Source organism: Pseudophryne corroboree, chromosome 9 (assembly GCF_028390025.1).
Source record: "Pseudophryne corroboree isolate aPseCor3 chromosome 9, aPseCor3.hap2, whole genome shotgun sequence".
In the NCBI taxonomy this organism is placed as follows: domain Eukaryota; kingdom Metazoa; phylum Chordata; class Amphibia; order Anura; family Myobatrachidae; genus Pseudophryne; species Pseudophryne corroboree.
In genome coordinates this window covers 7093687-7114451 of record NC_086452.1, presented here as the reverse complement: position 1 = coordinate 7114451, position 20765 = coordinate 7093687, and the positions used below count along the sequence as shown (strand labels likewise).

General features: G+C 50.3%; 1 protein-coding gene across 3 annotated transcripts in view; it reads left to right on the top strand.

Moving 5' to 3' along the window:
- LOC134957223 (cytochrome P450 4B1-like) overlaps window positions 1-20159 on the top strand; it is a 207554-nt gene extending 187395 nt beyond the window's left edge. For all 3 annotated transcript variants that reach the window (XM_063938925.1, XM_063938926.1, XM_063938924.1), the window contains 5 exons: window positions 6023-6213; window positions 7735-7868; window positions 17908-17972; window positions 18527-18609; window positions 19916-20159. In XM_063938925.1, the coding sequence (XP_063794995.1) occupies window positions 6023-6213; window positions 7735-7868; window positions 17908-17972; window positions 18527-18609; window positions 19916-20093 (651 nt within the window). In that variant the 3' untranslated portion in view covers window positions 20094-20159. The remainder of the gene's footprint in view (window positions 1-6022; window positions 6214-7734; window positions 7869-17907; window positions 17973-18526; window positions 18610-19915) is intronic.
- Window positions 20160-20765: the final 606 nt, after the last annotated feature.

The following is a 20765-nucleotide window of genomic DNA, read 5'->3' as shown; positions in this document are numbered from 1 at the left end:
TTAAACATGTCTTTCTGTTTAGTTGGAATTACCCCATATTCTGGAAAAAACGGGTTTTGGGGGGAATTCAGTGACGGGCGAATCCGTTGTCCTGGCCAAATCTGCACGGCAGTCCAGCGCCTTTTATGACAGTGGGATCTTGCACCAAAGTGTTCGCTGCTCCTTAGGGTAGCGAATCCGGCATTCGGCCGGGCGAAGGGTGTGAGAAGGGGCGCCATTGCCGGCAATTAAACGGTGTAGCAACAGCAATTCTCACCCTTCACCCCGGAATTGACACCTTGCCTCTTTGTCTTTATGTCAGAGTTTCTGTAGATCCACCCTGCTATTGATGTTATAGCCCTATAATGATAAAATGACGCAGTACAAGTGTTTCTCCACCAAGAAAACATAAGTTCTGTTTAGTGCATATCTTAAGGCTGATTCCCAGTGTACACCTCTGGGACACAAGAACGCGCCACAGCGTGCTCTGTGCATGGGGAGATGGGTGCAAGCAATACTTACTTAGTAACTAAAGTATTTATAACACTTGCCCTAACCCCATAAATGGTAGCCACCACCAGTGTTTATAGCCTGGACTTGTTACGTCTAATGCAGGAGCACAAAGAGCATGAGGTTCCTCATTCATAATGTGTGAGCCGTACTTACTGTCCATGTGTGTGTGAGCCGTGCCTACTGTCCATGTGTGTGAGCCGTGCCTACTGTACATGTGTGAGTGAGTCGTGCCTACTGTACATGTGTGTGTGAGCCGTGCCTACTGTACATGTGTGTGAGCCAAGCCTACCGTACATGTGTGTGAGACATGCCTTCTGTTCATGTGTGTGTGAGCCGTGCCTACTGTCCATGTGTGTGAGCCAAGCCTACTGTACATGTGTGTGAGCCAAGCCTACTGTACATGTGTGTGAGCCAAGCCTACTGTACATGTGTGTAGGAGCCATGCCTATTGTGCATGTATGTGAGCCAAGCCTACTGTACATGTGTGTGAGCCAAGCCTACTGTACATGTGTGTGTGAGCTGTGCCTACTGTCCATGCGTGTGAGCCAAGCCTACTGTACATGTGTGTGAGCCAAGCCTACTGTACATGTGTGTAGGAGCCATGCCTATTGTGCATGTGTGTGAGCCGAGCCTACTGTACATGTGTGAGCCATGCCTTCTGTACATGTGTGTCAGCCATGCTTACTGTACACATGTGTGAGCCGAGCCTACTGTACATGTGTGAGCCATGCCTTCTGTTCATGTGTGTGTGAGCCGTGGCTATTGTATGAGTGTGTGAGCCGTGCCTACTGTACAAATGTTTAGGAGCCAAGCCTACTGTACATGTGTGGGAGCCATGCCTACTGTACATGTGTGTGTGTGAGCCGTGGCTACTGTATGAGTGTGTGAACCATGCCTACTGTACATGTGTGTGTGTGAGCCGTGGCTACTGTATGAGTGTGTGAACCAAGCCTACTGTACATGTGTGTGTGTGAGCCGTGGCTACTGTATGAGTGTGTGAACCAAGCCTACTGTACATGTGTGTGTGTGAGCCGTGGCTACTGTATGAGTGTGTGAACCATGCCTACTGTACATGTGTGTGTGTGAGCCATGGCTACTGTATGAGTGTGTGAACCAAGCCTACTGTACATGTGTGTGTGTGTGAGCCGTGGCTACTGTATGAGTGTGTGAACCAAGCCTACTGTACATGTGTGTGTATGAGCCGTGGCTACTGTATGAGTGTGTGAACCATGCCTACTGTACATGTGTGTGTGAGCCGTGGCTACTGTATGAGTGTGTGAACCAAGCCTACTGTACATGTGTGTGTGTGAGCCGTGGCTACTGTATGAGTGTGTGAACCAAGCCTACTGTACATGTGTGTGTGTGAGCCGTGGCTACTGTATGAGTGTGTGAACCATGCCTACTGTACATGTGTGTGTGTGAGCTGTGGCTACTGTATGAGTGTGTGAACCAAGCCTACTGTACATGTGTGTGTGTGAGCCGTGGCTACTGTATGAGTGTGTGAACCAAGCCTACTGTACATGTGTGTGTGTGTGTGTGTGTGTGAGCCGTGGCTACTGTATGAGTGTGTGAACCATGCCTACTGTACATGTGTGTGTGTGAGCCGTGGCTACTGTATGAGTGTGTGAACCAAGCCTACTGTACATGTGTATGTGTGTGTGAGCCGTGGCTACTGTATGAGTGTGTGAACCAAGCCTACTGTACATGTGTGGGAGCCAAGCCTACTGTACATGTGTGTGTGTGAGCCGTGGCTACTGTATGAGTGTGTTAACCATGCCTACTGTACATGTGTGTGTGTGAGCCGTGGCTACTGTATGAGTGTGTGAACCAAGCCTACTGTACATGTGTGTGTGTGTGAGCCGTGGCTACTGTATGAGTGTGTGAACCAAGCCTACTGTACATGTGTGTGTGTGAGCCGTGGCTACTGTATGAGTGTGTGAACCAAGCCTACTGTACATGTGTGTGTGTGAGCTGTACCTACTGTACAAATGTTTGTGAGCCAAGCCTACTGTACATGTGTGGGAGCTGTGCCTACTGTACATGTGTGTGAGTCATGCCTTCTGTACATGTGGCCTTCTGGCCTCCCTGACACTTACCTCACTACCCTCTAACCTATCCTCAATGCTGCTGCCTGGCTCATTTTCCTCACCAAACGCACTACGTCCACCTCTCCTCTCCTACAAGCCCTTCCCTTTCAGAATCCAATTCAGCTTCTCACACTCACTTGTAAAGCCCTCACCCATTCCTCTCCCACTTACATCTTTGACATTATCCCCTTTACTCTCCCACCCGTCCTCTTCACTCTGCTAATGCACGCCCCGACTCTCCTGCCTACTGATTACTTCCTCCCACTCCTACCTCCAAGATTTCTCACGTGCTGCACCACTTCTCTGGAATTCGCTACCTCTCCCCCTCAGACTCTCCACCTCTCTAGAGAACTTCAAACGGGCTCTTAAGACCCACACACTCTTCCCCAAACCCAGCCAAATCTCATCCTTACCCTCTGTTCCACACTCTCTACCCCGTCTGTGTCACCCCTGTCTATCCCTCCCCTTTAGAATGTAAGCGCTCACGAGCAGGGCCCTCTTCCCTCATGTACTTATCCTTTTCTTACTTTAATAATCCTCAACTGCACCAAATCCTGCAGTTTTCGACCACCCTGATACTTATCTCAGTGTTGTCTACTGGTGTAGTTATGCTTAGTTACCCTGTGCTTGTCCTATATTGTCTTCAACTGTAAGTCACTGTTTTCCTGTTTTGCGTGTGAGCCGTGCCTACTGTATGTGTGTGTGTGAGTTGTGCCTGCTGTACGTGTGTGTGGGAGCCGTGCCTACTGTACGTGTGTGTGGGAGCTGTGCCTACTTGCACGTGTGTGTGTGAGTCGTGCCTACACTACGTGTGTGTGTGAGCCGTGCTTACTATACGTGTGTGTGGGAGGCGTGCCTACTGTACGTGTGTGTGTGAGCTGTGCCTACTTGCACGTGTGTGTGTGTGTGTGTGTGTGTGTGAGTCATGCCTACACTACGTGTGTGTGAGCCGTGCTTACTATACGTGTGTGTGGGAGGCGTGCCTACTGTATGTGTGTGTGTGGGAGCCGTGCCTACTGTACGTGTGTGTGAGCCATGCCTACTGTACATGTGTGTGAGAGCTGTGCCTACTTGTACGTGTGTGTGTGAGTCGTGCCTACACTACGTGTGTGTGTGAGCCGTGCTTACTATACGTGTGTGTGGGAGGCGTGCCTACTGTATGTGTGTGTGTGGGAGCCGTGCCTACTGTACGTGTGTGTGAGCCATGCCTACTGTACATGTGTGTGAGAGCTGTGCCTACTGTACGTGTGTGTGTGTATGTGAGCTGTGCCTACTGTACATGTGTGTGGGAGCTGTGCCTACTGTATGTGTGTGTGGGAGCCGTGCCTACTGTACGTGTGTGTGTGAGCTGTGCCTGCTGTATGTGTGTGTGTGAGCCATGCTTCTGTATGTGTGTGTGTGTGTGTGAGCTGCGCCTACTGTACGTGTGTGTGTGAGCTGTGCCTACTGTACGTGTGTGTGTGTGTGAGCTGTGCATGCTGTACGTGTGTGAGGGAGCCGTGCCTACTGTACATGTGTGTAGGAGCCGTGCCTACTGTACGTGTGTATGTGAGCCACGCCTACTGTACCTGTGTGTGAGCTGTGCCTACTGTATATATGTGTGTGTGAGCTGTGCCTACTGTACGTGTGTGTGTGTGTGTGTGTGTGTGTGTGTGTGTGTGTGAGCTGTGCCTACTGTACGTGTGTGTGGGAGCCATGCCTACTGTACGTGTGTGTGTGAGCTGTGCATGCTGTACGTGTGTGTGTGAGCTGTGCCTGCTGTACGTGTGTGTGGGAGCCGTGCCTACTGTACGTGTGTGAGCTGGGCCTACTGTACGTGTGTGTGTGAGCTGTGCCTGCTGTACGTGTGTGTGGGAGCCGTGCCTACTGTACGTGTGTGTGGGAGCCGTGCCTACTGTACGTGTGTGTGGGAGCCGTGCCTACTTGTACGTGTGTGTGGGAGCCGTGCCTACTGTACGTGTGTGTGGGAGCCGGGCCTACTGTACGTGTGTGTGTGAGCTGTGCCTACTGTACATATGTGTGAGAGCTGTACCTACTGTACATGTGTGTGGGAGCCGTGCCTACTTGTACGAGTGTGTGTGAGCTGTGCCTACTGTACATGTGTGTGAGAGCTGTACCTACTGTACATGTGTGTGGGAGCCGTGCCTACTTGTACGAGTGTGTGTGAGCTGTGCCTACTGTACATGTGTGTGGGAGCAGTGCCTACTGTATGAGTGTGTGTGAGCTGTGACTACTGTACGTGTGTGTGAGAGCTGTGCCTACTGTACATGTGTTTGTGTGTGAGCTGTGCCTACTGTATGTGTGTGTGGGAACCGTGCCTACTGTACGTGTGTGTGAGGGCTGTGCCTACTGTACGTGTGTGTGTGTGTGTGTGTGTGTGTGTGTGTGTGAGCTGTGCCTACTGTACGTGTGTGTGGGAGCCGTGCCTACTGTATGTGTGTGTGGGAGCCATGCCTACTGTACGTGTGTGTGTGAGCTGTGCATGCTGTACGTGTGTGTGTGAGCTGTGCCTGCTGTACGTGTGTTTGGGAGCCGTGCCTACTGTACGTGTGTGAGCAGTGCCTACTGTACGTGTGTGTGTGTGAGCTGTGCATGCTGTACGTGTGTGTGTGAGCTGTGCCAGCTGTACGTGTGTTTGGGAGCCGTGCCTACTGTACGTGTGTGAGCTGGGCCTACTGTACGTGTGTGTGTGAGCTGTGCCTGCTGTACGTGTGTGTGGGAGCCGTGCCTACTGTACGTGTGTGTGGGAGCCGTGCCTACTTTACGTGTGTGTGGGAGCCGTGCCTACTTGTACGTGTGTGTGGGAGCCGTGCCTACTGTTCGTGTGTGTGGGAGCCGTGCCTACTTGTACGAGTGTGTGTGAGCTGTGCCTACTGTACGTGTGTGTGAGAGCTGTGCCTACTGTACGTGTGTGTGGGAGCCGTGCCTACTTGTACGAGTGTGTGTGAGCTGTGCCTACTGTACATGTGTGTGGGAGCAGTGCCTACTGTATGAGTGTGTGTGAGCTGTGACTACTGTACGTGTGTGTGAGAGCTGTGCCTACTGTACATGTGTTTGTGTGTGAGCTGTGCCTACTGTATGTGTGTGTGGGAACCGTGCCTACTGTACGTGTGTGTGAGGGCTGTGCCTACTGTACATGTGTGTGTGTGTGTGTGCTGTGCCTACTGTACGTGTGTGTGTGAGCTGTGCCTGCTGTATGTGTGTGTGGGAGCCATGGCTGATGTACGTGTGTGTGTGAGCTGTGCCTACTGTATGTGTGTATGTGAGCTGTGCCTGCTGTATGTGTGTATGGGAGCCGTGCCTACTGTACGTGTGTGAGCTGTGCCTACTGTACATGTGTGTGTGAGGGTTGTGCCTACTGTACATGTGTGTGGGAGCTGTGCCTACTGTAAATGTGTGTGTGGGAGCCATGCCTACTGTACATGTTCTTTATAATTCCCCAGGATGAGAGCGGGCAGGGCCTGTCCAATGAGGACCTGCGGGCGGAGGTGGACACATTCATGTTTGAGGGACATGACACCACAGCCAGCGGGATTTCCTGGATATTATACTGTATGGCCAAGTACCCGGAGCACCAGGAGAAATGCCGGGAGGAGATCAGAGAGGTCCTGGGAGAGAGGAACACCGTGGAGTGGTAAGTACTTGTTGGAAAGATTAATAAAGGGATTCACTAACAAGACACCTGACACAGTGTGTAGCATTGCTGCCTCCCAATTCTGGCAGTATCAGTTCCAGCCAAGACAAGTGTAGCGGAGAATAGACCGAGTTCAGAGCAGGCAGCAGACAAGTATAGCAGAGAATAGACCTAGTTCAGGGTAGGCAGCAAACAACTATAGTAGAGAATAGACCGAGTTCAGGGCAGGCAGCAGACAAGTATAGCAGAGAATAGACCTAGTTCAGGGCAGGCAGCAAACAAGTATAGCAGAGAATAGACCTAGTTCAGGGCAGGCAGCAGAAAAGTGTAGCAGAGAATAAACTGAGTTCAGGAAAGGCAGCAGAGAAGTGTAGCAGAGAATAGACTGAGTTCAGGGCAGGCAGCAGAGAAGTGTTGTAGAGAATAGACCAAGCTCAGGGCAGCTAGCAGAGAAGTGTAGCAGAGAATAGACCGAGTTCAGGGCTGGCAACAGATAAGTGTAGCAGAGAATAGACCGAGTTCAGGATAGGCAGCAGAGAAGTGTAGCAGAGAATAGACCCAGTTCGGGCAGGCAGCAAATACAGTACGAATAGCAGTGAATAGACCGAGTTCAGGACAGGCAGCAGAGAAGTGTAGTAGAGAATAGACAGAGCTCAGGGCAGGCAGCAGATAAGTATCGCAGAGAATAGACCGAGTTCAGGACAGGTAGCAGACAAGTATAGAAGAGAATAGACTGAGTTCAGGACAGGCAGCAGAGAAGTGTAGCAGGGAATAGACCGAGTTCAGGATAGGCAGCAGAGAAGTGTAGCAGAGAATAGACTGAGTACAGGGCAGGTAGCCGACAAGTATAGAAGAGAATAGACTGAGTTCAGGACAGGCAGCAGAGAAGTGTAGCAGAGAATAGACCGAGTTCAGGATAGGCAGCAGAGAAGTGTAGCAGAGAATAGACTGAGTACAGGGCAGGTAGCAGACAAGTATAGAAGAGAATAGATTGAGTTCAGGGCAAGCAGCAGACAAGTGTAGCAGAGAATAGACCGAGTTCAGGGCAGGCAGCAGAGAAGTGTAGTAGAGAATAGACGAGTTCAGGACAGGCAGCACAGAAGTGTAGCAGAGAATAAACTGAGCACAGGGCAGGTAGCAGACAAGTGTAGCAGAGAATAGACTGAGCTCAGGGCAGGCAGCAGACAAGTATAGTAGAGAATAGACTGAGTACAGGGCAGGTAGCAGACAAGTATAGAAGAGAATAGAGTGAGTTCAGGACAGGCAGCAGAGAAGTGTAGCAGAGAATAGACAGATTTCAGGGGAGGCAGCAGACAAGTGTAGCCAGGAACAGGACAGGCAGATAAAGAGCTCAGTCAGAAAATGTACTATAGTGGATGATGATATATAGCAAACACCAAGGGAGGGTTTAATCACGGCTGCATGTAAAGGTGAGGGACAGGGAATTGATTATATGGGCAACTTGATTGGAAACATAAGGAAAATGAGACAATGACAAATGTATCCTGTGTGTGTGAGCAGGGAGGATCTGGGTAAGATGCCGTACACCACCCTGTGTATTAAAGAGAGTATGCGCCTCTACCCCCCTGTACCGGGAGTGGCTCGTGAGCTCAGCCAGCCAATCACCTTCTGCGATGGAAGGACCCTGCCCAAAGGTCAGTCGCTATTTCTATATACATATGATCTACACTATAATGCTACATATGAGATATAAGCGCTGGTCTCCACATAGTCAGGGCTGCACTCGTCACATCTGGCGCCTGTAAGGGATCATTTAGAGGTAGACGTACTGTATATATGTTTATTATTCCATTTCTGTACTGTGCATGCGCCACATAATATGTATATGTATATGTCTGTATTTTCATGTCTTAGTGCGGGATGTACTATTTATCTCAGGCTGGGTGCACATTATGCCGACATAGCAGCCGATTCTGCTGACATTCCTGGCGTCTCAATGTAGTTTTGTAGTTTTGCAAATGAGCAAAACCATACTTGCCGATTTCCTGGCTGCTCTCTCTGGGAGAGAGCAGCCAGGTCGGCGCATCAGGGGGGCGGGCAGAGAAATGATGCGGGGCGGAGGCGAAATGGGGCAGAGTAGAGGCAGAGCGGGGATGGGGGCTACATCAGGTGTCATTTAAGCCACGCCCACTCTGTAATGCCGATATTATTGACATTATACTGCAGGGGGTGTGGCTATGATGATGCGATTGAATCGCGTCATCGACTGCCTGGACCTCCCACTTTTCTCACTAGGTGGGAGGCCGGGCATGGGTGACTGTAAAAATCGTGAGACTTGTCTGCTCTTCCGGGGAAACGGGAGGGTCACCCGATTTACAGGAGTCTCCCGGCCATTCCGGGAGAGTAGGAAAGGATGAGCAAAACAGATCACAGAACAACAGTATAAAAGATGTGTGTGTAGGTGAAATCTAAAAGCAGTAAAATAAGATCCAGATGTCCACTCTCCAAAGTGGGAGAAGGAAGTGGTCATCGTGTGAAGGTTAGTATGGGGTCAAGAGAGGAGAGTGTGTGTGTGTGTGTGTGTGTGTGTGTGTGTGTGTGTGTGTCTGTGTTACATAGTAACATAGTTGTTGAGGTTAAAAAAAGAGAATTGTCCATCAAGTCCAACCTATGTGTGCTGGGGGGAATTACAGGGAATCAAAGGCTATTGTAACATTATTGAACTTGAATGATCAGTCCGCAGACACAGCAGATAGGTGAGGGCGGCCTTGGGGGTTGCTGGAGATATGTTCAAGGTGAGGGTGGCCTTGGGGGTTGCTGGAGATATGCTCAAGGTGAGGGCGGTCTTGGTGGTTGCTGGAGATATGCTCAAGGTGAGGGTGGCCTTGGTGGTTGCTGGAGATATGCTCAAGGTGAGGGCGGCCTTGGTGGTTGCTAGAGATATGCTCAAGGTGAGGGCGGCCTTGGTGGTTGCTGGAGATACGCTCAAGGTGAGGGCGGCCTTGGTGGTTGCTAGAGATATGCTCCAACTTGCATCCCAATCAGATCTTCTGCTCAGGAATCTTCTACTGGGAAGAAATCCAGCACTTCCAGGCTATAAGAATATGGTTTCTGAGGCTCCGTGTGCACTTTGGGATGTCAGGAATTGGTTGGGGGGAGAAGGTAAAAGGAGAGCTTGGGTGGAAGATGTACAGTACTTGGGTGAAAGCATTTATTAGGTCCTTCTCGCCAAGGAGTCATTATTTTGGCACAGGATCATCAAACATGCGACCGAGTGCCCAGCATGCCACAGTTTTACCAGCACTGACTTGCAGCAGATGGGAGAATTGTGTGACGTCTTGTAGGAACCATGTACCATGGTAATAGAGCTTATGCACATTTTTGTTCGGACATCTGCTTCCTCCTCTATAATACGTGCCCACTGTTCTGAATTGTTAACATATAGTTAAATGTTACAAGCTGCCTCTGAATTTTAAGTATTATTGTGCATGACTCATCAGCCACAATAACTTCACGTGTCTGTGTTATAGTCCATGACCCATCTGCCTCAATAACATCACATGTCTGTGTTATAGTCCATGACCCATCTGCCTCAATAACATCACATGTCTGTGTTATAGTCCATGACCCATCTGCCTCATTAACATCACATGTCTGTGTTATAGTCCATGACCCATCTGCCTCAATAACAACACGTCTGTGTTATAGTCCTTGACTCATCAGCCACAATAACATCACATGTCTGTGTTATAGTCCATGACTCATCAGGCACAATAACATCACATGTCTGTGTTATAGTCCATGACTCATCAGCCACAATAACATCACATGTCTTAGTCATCAGACTTAAAGTTGAGGCTGATTAGACTGCATGTGCGTGTTATTTTGTTGCCTCTATAAAAGTGCATGTGCCCAAGTCTGTTACTGTGTTATTGGAGCATCACAGTGCTGTATGGCTGTGCAGTATTTAGTCCAGGAGAGATTGATACCTTATTTTATTGGCTGTTTTCTTCTTTCACATGTATCCTGTTATCTTTAATAAAAACTATTCTGGTTTGAAATCAATGTGTGAACTAACCTCCATGCTCACATCTGCTACACACATACCAACTTGTAGGCATCTGCCAATATTAATAATGTGTTTCTCCCATCTCCTCCTCCCACCTGTCCCTCCATTTCCTCCTCCTGTCTCTTCCCCCATCTCCTCCTCCCTCCTATCTCTTCCCCCATCTCCTCCTCCCACCTGCTCCCTCCATCTCCTCCTATCTCTTCCCCCATATCGTCCTTCCACCTGTTCCCTCCATTTCCTCCTCCTATCTCTTCCCCCATATCCTCCTCCCACCTGCTCCCTCTATCTCCTCCTCTTATCTCTTTCCCCATCTCTTTCCCCATATCCTCCTTCCACCTGCTCCCTCCATCTCCTCCTCCTATCTCTTCCCCCATATCCTCCTCCCACCTGTTCCCTCCATTTCCTCCTCCTATCTCTTCCCCCATCTCTTCCCCCATATCCTCCTCCCACGTGCTCCCTCCATCTCCTCCTATCTCTTCCCCCATATCGTCCTCCCAACTGTTCCCTCCATTTCCTCCTCCTATCTCTTCCCCCATATCCTCCTCCCACCTGCTCCCTCCATCTCCTCCTCTTATCTCTTCCCCCATATCCTCCTCCCACCTGCTCCCTCCATCTCCTCCTCCTATCTCTTCCCCCATCTCTTCCCCCATATCCTCCTCCCACCTGCTCCCTCCATCTCCTCCTCTTATCTCTTCCCCTATATCCTCCTCCCACCTGCTCCCTCCATTTCCTCCTCCTGTCTCTTCCCCCATATCCTCCTCCCACCTGCTCCCTCCATTTCCTCCTCCTATCTCTTCCTCCATCTCTTCCTCCCACCTGCTCCCTCCATTTCCTCCTCCTGTCTCTTCCCCCATATCCTCCTCCCACCTGCTCCCTCCATTTCCTCCTCTTATCTCTTCCCCCATCTCCTCCTCCCTCCATTTCCTCCTCTTATCTCTTCCCCCATCTCTTCCTCCCACCTGCTCCCTCCATCTCCTCCTCTTATCTCTTCCCCCATCTCTTCCCCCATATCCTCCTTCCACCTGCTCCCTCCATCTCCTCCTCCTATCTCTTCCCCCATATCCTCCTCCCACCTGTTCCCTCCATTTCCTACTCCTATCTCTTCCCCATCTCTTACCCCATATCCTCCTCCCACCTGCTCCCTCCATCTCCTCCTCTTATCTCTTCCCCCATCTCTTCCCCCATATCCTCCTCCCACCTGCTCCCTCCATCTCCTCCTCTTATCTCTTCCCCCATATCCTCCTTCCACCTGCTCCCTCCATCTCCTCCTCCTATCTCTTCCACCATATCGTCCTCCCACCTGTTCCCTCCATTTCCTCCTCCTATCTCTTCCCCTATCTCTTCCCCCATATCCTCCTCCCACCTGCTACCTCCATCTCCATGACTCATCAGCCACAATAACATCACATGTCTGTGTTATAGTCCATGACTCATCAGCCACAATACCATCATGTCTGTGTTATAGTCCATGACTCATCAGCCATAATAACATCACATGTCTGTGTTATAGTCCATGACTCATCAGCCACAATAACATCACATGTCTTAGTCATCAGACTTAAAGTTGAGGCTGATTAGACTGCATGTGCCTGTTGTTTTGTTGCCTCTATTAAAGTGTCTGCATGTGCCCAAGTCTGTTACTGTGTTATTGGAGCATCACAGTGCTGTATGGCTGTGCAGTATTTAGTCCAGGAGAGATTGATACCTTATTTTATTGGCTGTTTTCTTCTTTCACATGTATCCTGTTATCTTTAATAAAACCTATTCTGGTTTGAAATCAATGTGTGAACTAACCTCCATGCTCACATCTGCTACACACCTACCAACTTGTAGGCATCTGCCAATATTAATAATGTGTTTCTCCCATCTCCTCCTCCCACCTGCTCCCTCCATTTCCTCCTCCTGTCTCTTCCCCCATCTCTTCCTCCCACCTGCTCCCTCCATTTCCTCCTCCTGTCTCTTCTCCCATCTCCTCCTCCCACCTGCTCCCTCCATCTCCTCCTCCTATCTCTTCCCCCATCTCCTCCTCCCACCTGCTCCCTCCATCTCCTCCTATCTCTTCCCCCATATCGTCCTCCCACCTGTTCCCTCCATTTTCTCCTCCTATCTCTTCCCCCATATCCTCCTCCCACCTGCTCCCTCCATCTCCTCCTCTTATCTCTTCCCCCATCTCTTCCCCCATATCCTCCTTCCACCTGCTCCCTCCATCTCCTCCTCCTATCTCTTCCCCCATATCCTCCTCCCACCTGTTCCCTCCATTTTCTCCTCCTATCTCTTCCCCCATATCCTCCTCCCACCTGCTCCCTCCATCTCCTCCTCTTATCTCTTCCCCCATATCCTCCTCCCACCTGCTCCCTCCATCTCCTCCTCTTATCTCTTCCCCCATATCCTCCTTCCACCTGCTCCCTCCATCTCCTCCTCCTATCTCTTCCCCCATATCGTCCTCCCACCTGTTCCCTCCATTTCCTCCTCCTATCTCTTCCCCTATCTCTTCCCCCATATCCTCCTCCCACCTGCTCCCTCCATCTCCTCCTCTTATCTCTTCCCCCATATCCTCCTCCCACCTGCTCCCTCCATCTCCTCCTCTTATCTCTTCCCCCATCTCTTCCCCCATATCCTCCTCCCACCTGCTTCCTCCATCTCCTCCTCCTATCTCTTCCCCCATCTCTTCCCCCATATCCTCCTCCCACCTGCTCCTTCCATCTCCTCCTCTTATCTCTTCCCCCATATCCTCCTCCCGCCTGCTCCCTCCATTTCCTCCTCCTGTCTCTTCCCCCATATCCTCCTCCCACCTGCTCCCTCCATTTCCTCCTCTTATCTCTTCCCCCATCTCCTCCTCCCACCTGCTCCCTCCATTTCCTCCTCTTATCTCTTCCCCCATCTCTTCCTCCCACCTGCTCCCTCCATCTCCTCCTCCTATCTCTTCCCCCATATCCTCCTCCCACCTGCTCCCTCAATTTCCTCCTCCTATCTCTTCCCCCATATCCTCCTCCCACCTGCTCCCTCCATCTCCTCCTCTTATCTCTTCCCCCATCTCTTCCCCCATATCCTCCTTCCACCTGCTCCCTCCATCTCCTCCTCCTATCTCTTCCCCCATATCCTCCTCCCACCTGTTCCCTCCATTTCCTCCTCCTATCTCTTCCCCCATATCCTCTTCCCACCTGCTCCCTCCATCTCCTCCTCTTATCTCTTCCCCCATCTCTTCCCCCATATCCTCCTCCCACCTGCTCCCTCCATCTCCTCCTTCTATCTCTTCCCCCATATCGTCCTCCCACCTGTTCCCTCCATTTCCTCCTCCTATCACTTCCCCTATCTCTTCCCCCATATCCTCCTCCCACCTGCTCCCTCCATCTCCATGACTCATCAGCCACAATAACATCACATGTCTGTGTTATAGTCCATGACTCATCAGCCACAATAACATCACATGTCTGTGTTATAGTCCATGACTCATCAGCCACAATACCATCATGTCTGTGTTATAGTCCATGACTCATCAGCCATAATAACATCACATGTCTGTGTTATAGTCCATGACTCATCAGGCACAATAACATCACATGTCTGTGTTATAGTCCATGACTCATCAGCCACAATACCATCATGTCTGTGTTATAGTCCATGACTCATCAGCCACAATAACATCACATGTCTGTGTTATAGTCCATGACTCATCAGCCACAATACCATCATGTCTTTGTTATAGTCCATGACTCATCAGCCATAATAACATCACATGTCTGTGTTATAGTCCATGACTCATCAGCCATAATAACATCACATGTCTGTGTTATAGTCCATGACTCATCAGCCACAATAACATCACATGTCTTAGTCATCAGACTTAAAGTTGAGGCTGATTAGACTGCATGTGCGTGTTGTTTTGTTGCCTCTATAAAAGTGTCTGCATGTGCCCAAGTCTGTTACTGTGTTATTGGAGCATCACAGTGCTGTATGGCTGTGCAGTATTTAGTCCAGGAGAGATTGATACCTTATTTTATTGGCTGTTTTCTTCTTTCACATGTATCCTGTTATCTTTAATAAAACCTATTCTGGTTTGAAATCAATGTGTGAACTAACCTCCATGCTCACATCTGCTACACACCTACCAACTTGTAGGCATTTGCCAAAATTAATAATGTGTTTCTCTCATCTCCTCCTCCCACCTGTCCCTCCATTTCCTCCTCTTGTCTCTTCCCCCATCTCCTCCTCCCACCTGCTCCATCCATCTCCTCCTCCTATCTCTTCCCCCATCTCCACCTCCCACCTGCTCCCTCCATCTCCTCCTATCTCTTCCCCCATCTCTTCCCCCCACCTGTTCCCTCCATTTCCTCCTCCTATCTCTTTCCCCATATTCTCCTCCCACCTGCTCCCTCCATCTGCTCCTCCTATCTCTTCCCCCATCTACTCCTCCCACCTGCTCCCTCCATTTCCTCCTCTTATCTCTTCCCCCATCTCTTCCTCCCACCTGCTCCCTCCATCTCCTCCTACTATCTCTTCCCCCATTTCCTCCTCCTATCTCTTCCCCCATATCCTCCTCCCAGCTGCTCCCTCCATCTCCTCCTTTTATCTCTTCCCCCATATCCTCCTTTCACCTGCTCCCTCCATCTCCTCCTCCTATCTCTTCCCCCATATCCTCCTCCCACCTGTTCACTCCATTTCCTCCTCCTATCTCTACCCCCATATCCTCCTCCCACCTGCTCCCTCCATCTCCTCCTATCTCTTCCCCCATATCCTCCTCCCACCTGCTCCCTCCATCTCCTCCTCTTATCTCTTCCCCCATATCCTCCTTCCACCTGCTCCCTCCATCTCCTCCTCCTATCTTTTCCCCCATATCGTCTTCCCACCTGTTCCCTCCATTTCCTCCTCCTATCTCTTCCCCTATCTCTTCCCCCATATCCTCCTCCCACCTGCTCCCTCCATCTCCATGACTCATCAGCCACAATAACATCACATGTATGTGTTATAGTCCATGACTCATCAGCCACAATAACATCACATGTCTGTGTTATAGTCCATGACTCATCAGCCACAATACCTTCATGTCTGTATTATATTCCATGACTCATCAGCCATAATAACATCACATGTCTGTGTTATATTCCATGACTCATCAGCCACAATAACATCACATGTCTTAGTCATCAGACTTAAAGTTGAGGCTGATTAGACTGCATGTGCGTGTTGTTTTGTTGCCTCTATAAAAGTGTCTGCATGTGCCCAAGTCTGTTACTGTGTTATTGGAGCATCACAGTGCTGTATGACTGTGCAGTTTTTAGTCCAGGAGAGATTGATACCTTATTTTATTGGCTGTTTTCTTCTATCACCTGTATCCTGTTATCTTTAATAAAACCTATTCTGGTTTGAAATCAATGTGTGAACTAACCTCCATGCTCACATCTGCTACACACCTACCAACTTGTAGGCATCTGCCAATATTAATAATGTGTTTCTCCCATCTCCTCCTCCCACCTGTCCCTCCATTTCCTCCTCCTGTCTCTTCCCCCATCTCCTCCTCCCACCTGTCCCTCCATCTCCTCCTCCTGTCTCTTCCCCCATCTCCTCCTCCCACCTGCTCCCTCCATCTCCTCCTCCTGTCTCTTCCCCCATCTCTTCCTCCCACCTGCTCCCTCCATTTCCTCCTCTTATCTCTTCCCCCATCTCTTCCTCCCACCTGCTCCCTCCATCTCCTCCTATCTCTTCCCCATCTCTTCCCCCATCTCCTCCTCCCACCTGCTCCCTCCATCTCCTCCTCCTGTCTCTTCCCCCATCTCTTCCTCCCACCTGCTCCCTCCATTTTCTCCTCTTATCTCTTCCCCCATATCGTCCTCCCACCTGCTCCCTCCATTTCCTCCTCTTATCTCTTCCCCCATCTCTTCCTCCCACCTGCTTTCTCCATTTCCTCCTCCTATCTCTTCCCCCATCTCCTCCTCCCACCAGCTCCCTCCATCTCCTCCTCTTATCTCTTCCCCCATCTCTTCCCCCATATCCTCCTCCCACCTGCTCCCTCCATCTCCTCCTCTTATCTCTTCCCCCATCTCTTCCCCCATCTCCTCCTCCCACCTGCTCCCTCCATCTCCTCCTCTTATTTCTTCCCCCATATCCTCCTCCCACCTGCTCCCTCCATTTCCTCCTCCTGTCTCTTCCCCCATATCCTCCTCCCACCTGCTCCCTCCATTTCCTCCTCCTATCTCTTCCCCCATCTCCTCCTCCCACCTGCTCCCTCCATCTCCTACTCTTATCTCTTCCCATCTCTTCCCCCATATCCTCCTCCCACCTGCTCCCTCCATCTCCTCCTCCTATCTCTTCCCCCATATCCTCCTCCCACCTGTTCCCTCCATCTCCTCCTCTTATCTCTTCCCATCTCTTCCCCCATATCCTCCTCCCACCTGCTCCCTCCATCTCCTCCTCCTATCTCTTCCCCCATCTCCTCCTCCCACCTGCTCCCTCCATCTCCTCCTCTTATCCCTTCCCATCTCTTCCCCCATATCCTCTTCCCACCTGCTCCCTCCATCTCCTCCTCCTATCTCTTCCCCCATATCCTCCTCCCACCTGCTCCCTCCATTTCCTCCTCCTATTTCTTCCCCCATATCCTCCTCCCACCTGCTCCCTCCGTCTCCTTCTCTTATCTCTTCCCCCATCTCTTCCCCCATATCCTCCTCCCACCTGCTCCCTCCATCTCCTCCTCATCTCTTCCCCCATATCCTCCTCCCACCTGCTCTCTCCATCTCCTATCTCTTCCCCATCTCCTCCTCCCACCTGCTCCCTCCATCTCCTCCTCCCATTCCTCCCATCATCTCCTCCCCCATCTGTCACTGACAGTCTGCTGCCACCCTGCACATACACAATGTACCGATAATCAGTAGCTGCGGCACAGGGCGCACCTCCAAGGGTTCCGGTAGCTGCAGGGGCACCAAGCTCAGGGATGCCTCACATTGCGGAAGCAGGTAAATCTTACAGGATAGAAACCTGTGGGGGCTGCGGCTCTGGGTGGGAATGAAGGGATCGCAGCAGGTATCAGAGATCTCAGCTGCGGCCCCTCAGTAGTGCATTGTGGTGATACTAAATATTTGCATCCCCCCCCGAAAAAAAATTAAATTAAATATATGGGTGTTTTTGGGGAATAAGCCACAAATATGTATTGATAAATGGGCCCCTAAGTGCCATTCGGTATAAAGGTAACACAGGAGATACCATGGATATCTCCTACTCACCTTTCACTCCCCATACATTAGTATGTAGGACCCTTCATGGCCTGTCTTCCTGCACCTGGGCCCTACTCTGTGGCCGCGATCCCTCCGCCCCTGCTCTGCTCTATCACCCCGAGGTCGCGCATGTGTGTCTCGGACACCTGGTTTACGGATCAGCTGTCTCCGCTCTGGAGCAATGGTGAATTGCTCTGGTGATTTTGTATCCACCAAGTTGGATACTTAATCATCTGGGAGCCATCCGTACCCCGATAATTAACATAATTAATAGGCCTCATAGTGAGATAAAAATAGTTTGGTTTATTAATAATATTGTTACTGTTATTATATATTTATTTCCCAGAATGTGTTCCATTTATGGTGCTTACATCTGAGCACATCACAGTATCCTGTAATAATTGTATTTGACATGATTGACCATAACTGTAATCTAGTCCTGTGTTGTGTATCTGACAGGTACGACTATATTCCTGAGTATATATACCATCAATAGACACCCCAGCATGTGGGAGGAGCCAGAGGTAACTATTTCCTCTATTCGTCATTCTTAGGGTAAATTATAATTACACAGTGATGCGTTGGGGCCAGAGCTCACGCTGCGCAGACATTACTGCCTGAATAAAAGCTGACATAATGTCCTCTTTAGTGAATGTTTCGGTAAGGTCTGATGCCCCCCCCCCCCCCCCCCCGGTAGATAGAGGAATATGCTTGGGGCCCCGGCTGCTGCCTGTACAGAGGAGCGGATAACGCTGGTGAGCCGTCATTACAGGCAGCTCCCATGGACGGGAATTGCCATATGGGCCATGACTGGGTAATATTAGTCCTGGGCCTGTGTGTGGAAGCTGGAGCACGTGGGGGGCCCGTTGCCGCATAGGGTGGGGTCTGCAAGGTGCCCGCCCCTGACAGCATCCCGCAGTATGTGTATGTATGTGTTATGTATAATATATACTGTATAAAAATAGATGTATTTTAACCCAAGAAACAAAAACATCAATTTAGATTTATTTCCATGTATTTGAAATAGATGAAAATGGTCCTTTAGTAAATATACCCCTCGTACTGTGATTATTTTCAGGTGTTTAACCCACTGAGATTTTCAGCAGAGGAAGCCTCCAACAGAAACGCCTACAGCTTCCTGCCGTTCTCAGCCGGACCCAGGTATAACGCCCGCTACACCGCTAGCCCCCAATGTGTTCTAGGCGCTCATTCCATCACCTGTCAGGAAATATATAATGGGATGTGCTATGGGCTTCTATCGCGCTGCCCCTTCTGAGCCGGATCCAACCGGTTCCCTCCCAGCACCCCCTGCAGGGCACGCGTCACTAGACGCATGCACAGATAGACTCCAGGGTCATAAATCTGGAAGTTTACACATGGCAAAGGACGGCTCTTTCTTCATACATACGGCGTTAGTAAGTAAGCGTAGAGCGGAGGGATGTAATGCCATGATTAATGCATCCTGTCCTAAATTACAACCAAATGTCCGAAAGAGACCAACTCCTGTAAGCCCCTATGGGGTTAATTCAGTTGAGGGGGAAGGGTGCACATTGCCATTGCCACAGCGTTTAACCTCTGGCATTGGCAGCCCGAGTCGCCCCCTTCATCCTGCCGAGTCGCCCCCTTCATCCTGCCGAGTCGCCCCCTTCATCCTGCCGAGTCGCCCCCTTCATCCTGCCGAGTCGCCCCCTTCATCCGTCCGAGTTGCCCCCTTCATCCGTCCGAGTCGCCCCCTTCATCCGTCCGAGTCGCACCCTTCATCCGTCCGAGTCGCACCCTTCATCCGTCCGAGTCGCACCCTTCATCCTGCCGAGTCCCACCCTTCATCCTGCCGAGTCCCACCCTTCATCCTGCCGAGTCGCACCCTTCATCCTGCCGAGTCGCACCCTTCATCCTGCCGAGTAGCACCCTTCATCCGTCCGAGCTCTGCGGTATGGAAGGGGCCTGGACAGATCTGCCCCATCAGCTCGGAGGACATACGGGCTCCAGCTGAGACACAATGGAGTCTGTTAGCACATACGTCAAACCTAGTCTTGCTTGCTACCGCCCCAGCTGTGAGCCACAGTGTCCTGTGAGGGAAGGGGGACATGGGGGGAGCACGGTCACCACTGCTCTGCATAGGGTGGGGACAGCCTGGGAATGCTGGGCACACATGCAGGAGCACCAAATTTACACTGAAAAATGTTGGGAGATTCTGTATATAGTGTCCTGTAACATGCTGTATTTAGTCACCAAGACACCACTGCAGCAGCCATTTTGTTCCCTGCCCTCTCACACACACAAGACTGCAGCCCATCATTTCCCTAGTGACCAGTGACAGTACTGAAACAGTATCAGGACAGCATTACCAATATAGGCTCAGTCACAAAATGTCCGCCAGCGCTGCGCGTAGCTGCCCGGTGCTGTGTGGGATATAATGTACATAATTATATAGAATATCATATAACCTCTGTATCCTGCTTCCCAGAAACTGCATTGGACAGAACTTTGCCATGAACGAGATGAAAGTCGCCGTCGCCCTGACGTTACAGAGATTTGCGCTGAGTCCAGATCCGGACAATGAGCCTCTGAAACTACCGCAGTTAGTGCTGCGCTCTGTGAACGGCATTCACCTGAATCTGAGAAAAATACAGAGAAAATCCTGAACCCAGGAGACTTGTATAATTGCATACACATCGCACCAGAGAGCTTAATAAATTAGTAGGAATTGACTCATTGTGAGGCTTATTGTCTTTCCAGAGTTGTGGCATTAATATAACATTTGTGTATTACATATAACACATTTATGTGGTGAATGGTGATTAATGATTTCAGGGAGGATGGAATAGAACAACACGACAGGCGCATAGCAATGATAAATATAATTATTTATCACACGTGTGAACCCGTGTTTTGTTAGAAAGCAGTCAGCTACTGCTATCTCCTTGCTGTACATATATGCTGGGCACTAGGACCCAGAGAGGTCTGCCCTGCAATCTGATGTATTACCACACTATCTCCTTACTGTGCATACATGCTGGGCACTAGGACCCAGAGAGGTCTGCCCTGCAATCTGATGTATTACCACACTATCTCCTTACTGTGCATACATGCTGGGCACTAGGACCCAGAGAGGTCTGCCCTGCAATCTGATGTATTACCACACTATCTCCTTACTGTGCATACATGCTGGGCACTAGGACCCAGAGAGGTCTGCGCTGCAATCTGATGTATTACCACACTATCTCCTTACTGTACATACATGCTGGGCACTAGGACCCAGAGAGGTCTGTCCTGCAATCTGATGTATTACCGCACTATCTCCTTACTGTGCATAC